The 8,725-nt window shown below is 34.9% G+C and overlaps 1 protein-coding gene across 2 annotated transcripts; it reads left to right on the top strand.

Annotated features, from left to right (window-relative positions):
- The first annotated feature begins 386 nt into the window (after positions 1–386).
- On the top strand, positions 387–5,483 carry LOC106157225 (uncharacterized). 2 transcript variants are annotated; one of them, XM_086994807.1, is made up of 5 exons: positions 387–609; positions 1,177–1,252; positions 1,578–1,700; positions 3,936–4,046; positions 4,576–5,483. In XM_086994807.1, the coding sequence occupies exons 4-5, from the start codon at positions 3,968–3,970 to the stop codon at positions 5,154–5,156; spliced, it is 660 nt and encodes a 219-aa protein (XP_086850933.1). In that variant the 5' UTR covers positions 387–609; positions 1,177–1,252; positions 1,578–1,700; positions 3,936–3,967; the 3' UTR covers positions 5,157–5,483. The 2 variants fall into 2 exon arrangements, with proteins under 2 accessions (XP_086850933.1, XP_086850934.1); XM_086994808.1 differs by having other exon boundaries at positions 1,177–1,325.
- Positions 5,484–8,725: the final 3,242 nt, after the last annotated feature.

Here is an 8,725-nt window from a genome sequence, read left to right as displayed (position 1 = left end):
TTTTAAAAACCGAATAGAAAGGAAACCTAATTATGAACTCCACTGACTGTACTATACCTAATTAAAAAACCACAAAAAGAAAAAAAGGTAACAAAGATACTGAACTAATAAAAGCAGTAGCTTAGAAGTTAAAAAAAGGATGATGCAATATAACAGAGTGTACCTGTTTCACTTGTTAACTATGTAATTGAAAATAAACACAGATAATAAAGAGTGAATATAATATGGATATTAAAAAAGTTCGGGGGGAAAGATGTGCATTAAATTTCCCACGTCAAATTCAAAAGACTGAACAAGGAAATAATTTGTTCTGGTTAAATGCTCCATTGTCCATTTAGCATTATTGGTTGTATTTTGTAAAATACAAAAACCTACTAAGCAGTCAGACCAGCTGACTGTGTGGATGCTGGTTTTATGGATTCATTTTCCAATGCCATTGGATAACAAGGGCATTTTACATTGCGTCATGTATAAAAGCTTATACATAGATAGTCCGTGACTCATTCCCAGACGTTGCTCTGTGCACAGACGGAGGAAGAGGCAACACAGCAGGCTGACAAAGTGAATTCAAAAAGAAATATTGCTGAAGTTCAAAAGAAGACACTTACTGTGAGTAAAGCATATCTGTACTTACTTCAAGCCATTCATGAGTTCATCGTTTGCACATTTTCGTTTGCCGATCAATTAATTGTTTTCAATTCAGCACGCAGAATTTACTGGCGAGGTGTAGGTGGCCAAACTGTCGAAAGGATGAAAAACAAAAACGCGACGAAATTATTTTAAATTTACCTTAATGTCGTTATTTCATGTTTTCGTTTAGTTGTTCAGCAGGTATGCACATTATCACGATTCAGAGACATTTACCTTTAGATGGAAATAACAAATGTAATGAAACACTATAGGGATGTACCTGTATTTCAAATCTACGTTTTGTTCTTCAAGTTTCATAAAATTTGGAAGTGAAGTTTAATATTCATAACTGTCCCTTTTTAAGCCTTGAAAAGTTAATGACTTACAATTTAACAAATGTAAGGATAAGAATTCACATTTTATGGACTTCGGTAGTTAGATTTGACATTGATAACTGTCCGTATTTTAAGTTTGAATAATAGATTTTCGTACATTAGTTTGCTTAATTAATATAATGTCTTTTTTATTATTTTTTCACAATCAAAGGACACTGGCAATGTTTACCAGATATTGGTCATGGTGTTTTCTGCTTACAATGGCTGTCTTCTGTACTGGAGATCAGGTGGGCAATGTTTACCAAGTATTGGTCATGGTGTTTTCTGCATACAATGGCTGTCTTCTGTGCTGGAGATCAGGTGGGCAATGGGTGAATAATTTAAATACAGTTTGAAAGGCAAATGCATCTGTTTAGCAATAACGGACTAGAGTGAGATTATATATATTTGAATAGATCAGTAAATAGATATATCAGTACGTGTGTGTGTGTGTGTTTATGTCTGTCTGTATATGTGTATGTATCATGTATGTCTGTGTACCTACATGGTTTATAAATGAAAGTACATCAACATCGTATTTTCATCGAATAACCAAGTGTCTTTCATTTGTAGTCATGTGACTGTCAATGTGAATCTGATTGGAGCGCCTGCACTCTTCTTGTGGTGGTGGACTGCAGACTAGAAGATGTAGTGACTCAAGCATCGTCACGCGGGTGTGCAACCCTCAAGCTTGTGGTAAGTTGTCTTCAAACTCTTGAATTAGCATGGTTAATTTGTTAAGTAAGGTGGGAGTCAGTACTTAGTACATGAATCGGTTTTGAACTGGGGGTATAGTCATTAGAAGAACATGTATTGGAAGAACTGTTTGTCGGAAAAGTGACAGCCCGTATCTATTCTGACTGAATGTTTTAAATATATATTTAAATATATTGCTGTTTTAATACATTTAATATATTGTGTCACCACAATCATTTTATGTTTCAATTGTAATAATACAAATCTTTTGAACTTCAACAACAAGCAAAAGTCAGACGAGACTTTAAAGCCTTGTTAAACTGATGTTTGTACTTAATTCACTGCATGGCAGATATAAAACATGATGATATAAATATCTCCCAGAATATGTAGAAATTATGGATTCAGTGACGGATAAACCCTCAAAGGGGTCCTGACCTCCTATTTGATTTAAAAAAAAAACAAAAAAAACAACACACCAATGGTCCCCTCTTGAAATTAGAATTTTGACTAGCTGAATCATAGTTCTAAACAGTATAAAATGGCACCGTTCGCCCTCTAAAATACCAAAATATCTCGGGGCCCCGCGGACCCACCTTTAAATAATTCTGGATGTGCCCTTGTATTTGTCTTGATGAAAAGAAGTTTGGTGGAAAACTTTGTCAAAGTGTTAATAAGCCTAAATGCGGCTATTCTTGACTAACCGAAAGCTGGGGAAAACTCTTTTTTTTTGTGGGTGTTTGTAGATGTAAGGGGTGGGTGGCTTGAAAGAAATGAGTTAAAATTAAGCTCTAAAAATTCTCACATCAATATGGACATCACGATTTTTAGGTCTCTAAAAATGTTAAGTTTTTTTTTATTGTAGCCAAGTTAAAGTAACCAAACATCATGCATGGTTAGATATGTGTAACATGAGAAGTATGTCTTGACTTTAAGTTAAATTGAGAGTGGGTTATAACATAGCTCCAAACACACACTTCAAAATACATGTACCCACAGAATACCGAAAAGCATTCTTTAAAACGCATGAAATCCCGTTTTTAATGTACTTTCAACCATGTACATTTTCCTAGTTTTCCTAGTCAAAATTATTTAAATGAACGAGCAAAGCTATATCTTCTGAAACGAAAACTCTAAAATAGTTAAGGCATATGTCCCTGCATTCAAAGCTGACCTGTATATGATTTTTTATAGAAGTTATATGACATGTTCTGTCTCTGCCAGTTAGTTTCACCATCATTGCTGTCAATAAAAGTGTTATTTCGTTTCAGACATTTCCGTTGATATTTTGTCCAGTGACAAATGAAATGTAGTCTATCTTGTAGAATTAAGAAAAAGACACATTTAGACACGCTGTATATGCATACATATTGAGATTGTGTGAACTCAATCTTAAGGGGATAACAACCTTTCGTGAGATATCCGTATTTTACAATAAATACATTGTAAACAACTCATGGAAATATAATAAACTCTATTTTACCACCAAAAACGGCGGTTAACACAATTATTCTGGAAATTGTGCTTGCCATCACATCACTTGACCTCCATAGATGGCTATAGATATACGCTGTAATAATCCCTTAAGAGATTATTAGAAAAAAAAGGAAAATTGTCGTTTGCCCCAGGGAAATTAATTTTTTTGGCCAAAATGAACAGTAGTTATACCTTTAATCTAGCCAAAATTGATATTGAAGCAAGTATCCAGTGTGCCCATATTTCGTACATGGACATCATACTCTTTCTGAGAACTACAAAACAGCATATATACATATAGTTGAGCTCAGAAAGAATGGGACGTTACCAAAAGTGACACTTTTTAACAAAATAACTGGTAAATTTTTATAACACCGCCCCTCTTTTATGAATGGTTTGTGCTACTTGAACCCAATGCTTTTTTGCTCACTGTGTTATCAACAGACAATTGTTTGGTGATTCATTGCAGACTGTGACTTCAGAGGTGTCAGCTCTAATACCCCATAATTATCGCTGTTAGCTAGATAGTAAGATAGACAGTTTTCGTAACAAGAGGTAATAAACAAATAACAATCTGGAACGTTCTTTCTGAGCTCAATTGTATACTTTAGCCAAACTCTATAGTTCTATAATGTAACTTCCCCCCTCCTCCCCCAACGATCTTGGTGTGCGCTTTGAAAGGGGCCTACGGAGTGAATTTTGATTTTTTAAATAAAAATAATTACTCCTTTATATTGAAACGGTGCATCTTTATTCCAGTAAGAGTGCCGGAACCTCTTGGGTTCTGGCCGATGCAAATCTACACTGAGGGACGGGATTGTAGTCGTCATGGCAACAACGCTGATGTCCAAGGTGTATCATTTAATCGTGGTAAGAGCCAGAAAAAGTTACGAAATAATTTTCATTAATTGGGTTGACTTTTGGCGTGGAGACCTACTTATTATGCAGTCACGCACAAGGTGACTAGGTAGAATGGCGTTGGACATAATACTTTTTAACCTTTTTTTTACTTTTGAATAAATTTACATGTATCATGACCTATTCATAGTACAGGTGTCTTAAAGGCAGTATATGATGCTCACATTCCAATGAAAAACAAATCCATTTCAAACAAAAATGCAATTGCTTTGTAGTTGTCAGTTACATGCATTTGGAATACTGCCTATTTTAAAAGGTGGCCCGAAATCTAATCAGCTCGCTTTTAAGTTTAAATACGTTTCAAAATATTGCTACAGTTAATTTTCAAATACAAGCTTCATAGAAACCCGGGATTTAGTTACACTTCTTGTAACGTCAGGAAACAGAAATAAACATTTAGTTGATATTAATAGACTGGTTGATTAACCGACACATATGTACAATAGTTGACTAAGCAGGTTTTACATATTTCATTTTTTAGAAAGCTACGATGACGCATATAGCTCTGCAAAATTTGCGGGAACGGCTACTTCTTTTCTTACAATTCCGAATGAAGGTGCCACATTGGAGACTCTCTCGTTTACGTACGTCGCCTTTGTGAGAATCTTCGCTGAAGATGCGAAGTATAATGGGCCCCTGTTTAATTTCCAAATTGAAGAGAATGGTGTCTTCAGCAAGTACGGCACTCATGTATGGTTTACGGGATCAAATAATCTGTTTGTCCGTTTGATGATCGCACAGCCGTATAAATTCCTCGGCTACTATTCACGTCCGGTATTCTCAGGCTCCACTTGGGTTCATGCCGCTGTTTCCTACGACTACACCACCGGGCTGTACCATATATACAAGAACGGCGTTGAATTGGGGGAGTCAAATGTCGGCCAACACATCCATTCTACTAGCGGCTCTGTACGTATTGGCGCACGTCACATATCTGCTAAGGACGGCCGCTACTTCAAGGGAGCCATGAAGTGCGTGCAGTGGTTTGGTGAGGTACTCACCGCAGAGCAGATTCAGGAGACCATGCGCGCTTGCGATAATCCTGTGCCCTGTCTTGGTTAGTCCACGGAACTGTGTCAAAAAACGGACCTATTCCTGAAATATTATTAATATTATTTCTTTTTACCCCGAAATCTAATCTTGAATCACGATGAAGAAGTTGTAGTCTTTGAATAATAAAATTTGTTAGTGTTTTCTTTCTTTGGCATATTAAATAAATTTTGGAATAATTGCAGTGTGGTGAACAATATTCAAAAAGAGAGTAGGTAGACATATTGGTATTGTATTTAAAGTGTTCTGTTCCATTTTTGATTCTTCATATTCAATTTTTAGAAATATCTGTAGTCCTAGCTGACTGATCATTAAATTAAATAAATTCTGAGCAGGCGATCCATTGTATTGGTTTTTGAATGAGTATGTTGGTTTTATTTTGTCCTTTGTTTAGTTTCAATTTACATAACACGATGCAGAAAGGACCTCTCCTTCCACTTTGTTCTTCAAATATACGGATGCAAGATGAATATCGTGAATTCCTTAACACCAATTATGGGATTGAATTATAGAGACAGTGGCTGTCTATACATGTACATGTGAGGCTTGATATTTAATATGGAATATTTCAGTTTCAAAGGTATGCCTAGGTAAAAATGCACACTTTTTTCATAAACCTCAGATCTCATAGATAATATCCATATGTCGTCAACTACTGCATAGAAGAATTTGAAATTTTACATGCAAGCGGCCAGTTTTGCAGTGTGCAAAATGTATTAAACGTTTTTTTTTTTTTTTTTATAAAATTGATAATCTGTGCCAGAGTGGTGCGAAATAGACAGACATTGCCAAACGGAACGGTCCACACAGTTTTATAGAGTTATGATCAGACTGATGTACCTACACAGAGGCCACGCTCAATGTATCGAAATCTTACCACCAGTGTAAAGGACTCGCTGTCCTTTCGGATATGCTGCTACAACTAAACAAAAGCCACCCAGTCTGTTCAGAATGGGGTGCAAATTGCCAACACAGGTTAGAATACCACACTAACTCTGAGGAAGCCACTGTGTTAACAGCAAAACAGCGTCGCTTGTTTCTGTAATTAATTGGGGACCCTGACCGTTTCTGGATAGAACACTAAACCCTCTTGACTTTCTTTACTGAGAGCATTTAAACTAGCAGATGCAGTACCTTGGTTTTTAAAATCGCCATATTTAAACCACATAGAAAATATGTTGGTAAGTCATTACTCGCCGAATCAACGGCTTGCATGTCCTACAACAATGCTGGACCAATTCCAACAAGAATGGTTCTAAAATGTTATGTATCTTCCATGGCCTTAATTCCCACATCATTTGTAAACAATAATACCCATATTCTGCCTTACATAGTAATATCATTAAAATTAGGTAGATCCAGATGTCTAAACCACAAACTCCCAACAGAAGTAGGTAGGTGGCACCAAGTAGAAAGATCAGAAAGAAAATGTAGCCTCTGTGATAACAAACGGGTGGGAGATGAGTTTCATTATATAATGGAATGTAGTTACTTTAAAATGCAGCGATCTATTTACTTATATGAACATTTCATTGACAGACAAAATACCTTAAAATTCCATTACCTCTTTTCTTTAGAAAATACAGTTACACTCTCCAAATTATCAAAGTACATTTTCTTTATCAATAAGAGATTATCCAGAAGGTAATGCATTACTCTATTAGAATGTTGTATTAATATCCTCAGTTAAAGATTAGTCAAGTGACCTTGAACGCGAATAATACAATACGTTTTAGCGCTTTTACGTTTTGACTTAAAAGTTCTACTGAAGTGTGTTATAAATTTTAGTGGCTGATATCTAAAGACGCCAAAATGATGTGCATTAAACATTATTCTCAAAATTGAAGCTAACTATCCTACTAATGAGATCGTGCCGTTATGAAAACATGGGAAACGATATTAACGTGCACCAGCAATTTAGAGAACCAGTTTTCATTTGCGTTCCCCAACACACCACCATCAAATGTTGATATATGTTTGCACCATGAGCTATCATATCTCCAAAACTGGCACAGATATGCCGACAGTTTACAATTGAACTTGGATAGTACGTTGTATATTGGCAATCTTACCGTGACTTTGAATTTGACCTTTGACCTATAAACTGTCTGTTACATTATGTAGAATTTGTCCACCCTGGGTCCCTACATTTCTTTGAAGAAAAGTTAGTCTTGTTTTTATAGTGTTATAAAAGAAAGGTGACATAAACGCCTATATTTTAGAGATCAGTAAGAAAACTTAAACTGGAAATGAGTTTATTTTCAAGGACCACATTGAGGTACTTTTGCAAAAGCCACAGATCATCTAAAACTGATTGATGAACTGATACACACACTAGGATAATGGGTAAAAAACTAAAACATTTGTCAACCTAAGTTTTCCATAAGTGAAAAGTGATTACATAATATCTTTTCGTGCTGGATAGTAACCATCTTTCCATACAGATATTTATGCTAATTTGATAAAAACCATGAATAATCTAAATCTAATTAATGAACTCATATACACATATATACATGTTAGATCAAAAACATTCAATATGTTAAATATTGGAACATTTTTCCATGTTGTTGACATCTTTGGGAGAATATATAAATATACTGATAAAGTACATGGTGTTCATATTTTTGATGGAATACATTTACTGAATTTAAATATTATATTTTTACACAGATGCAGTAGTTAAAAAACAATTTAACATTCAAACATCCACCATGGCTAATGTTTAAGTAATTGATGAACTTCTATACATACACAAGCAAATACATACATACACGTACACATCAAGTCAAGATATCTTCAATCTATACTCTGTGAATGAGAACAAAGTATATCTTACAAATAACATATCGAAACTTTCTGCAGACATAAATATCTGTAATGTTGTCATCTTTGAGGGAATATATTAACATATAGTGCTTATTAAAAGTTTCTACATATATACAGTGCTCTTGCAAGTGTAATTTAATCCACAGCTACATATTAAAGCATCCACCTTGAATAATTTTTACATGTAAATCATTAATGGAATTCCATCCATACACGTTAAATGATTAAACTATACTCTATGTGAGAGAAAACTGTATGTATTATATCTTAGCATATGTCGCATATGTTGATATTATCAGAAGAAAACATTTACATAAAACACATATTGGCACTATTTACATATATACAGTGTTTTTTACAAATATCCATTTTTGTTTGTGGGAGACAACTAAAAGGGTAGTTATTTTGAATAGATGGGTATACTAGCATATACAGGGTGAAGGTACTGTAATAGATGTGCAGTGTACCTGTTTCTACTGGTTTTACACCTTGTATATAAATATGGTCCAAAAGACTAGTGTATCCTTTGAGGTTGGAGAGACAGTAACTTGTTGGTGATATTGTAAAGAAAGAACACAAACATAGGTTGTTGGGGCTCTAGATCTACTGAAAGACAAGTCAACATTGAAGGCCATAACAGCATTGATGGTTTCATGGGCCACTGGGTTTTTGCTTAAAAATTTTGTCATCTTCCCGTTAAAAGTTAGGGGTCTCATTTGATGCTGAACAGTATATATGAATGTTTGCCTCAC

Source organism: Lingula anatina, chromosome 9 (assembly GCF_051362555.1).
Source record: "Lingula anatina isolate TDL-2025a chromosome 9, LinAna3.0, whole genome shotgun sequence".
Classification (NCBI taxonomy): domain Eukaryota; kingdom Metazoa; phylum Brachiopoda; class Lingulata; order Lingulida; family Lingulidae; genus Lingula; species Lingula anatina.
This window is presented reverse-complemented; position numbering and strand designations above follow the sequence as displayed.

What these genes read in the sequence shown, in the direction of transcription:
- LOC106157225 (XM_086994807.1), top strand. Translation starts at nt 3,968, where the DNA reads ATGCAAATCTACACTGAGGGACGGGATTGTAGTCGTCATGGCAACAAC. An exon ending in AGGTGTATCATTTAATCGTG is followed by an intron (nt 4,047 to 4,575) that starts GTAAGAGCCAGA and finishes TTCATTTTTTAG; the next exon opens with AAAGCTACGATGACGCATAT.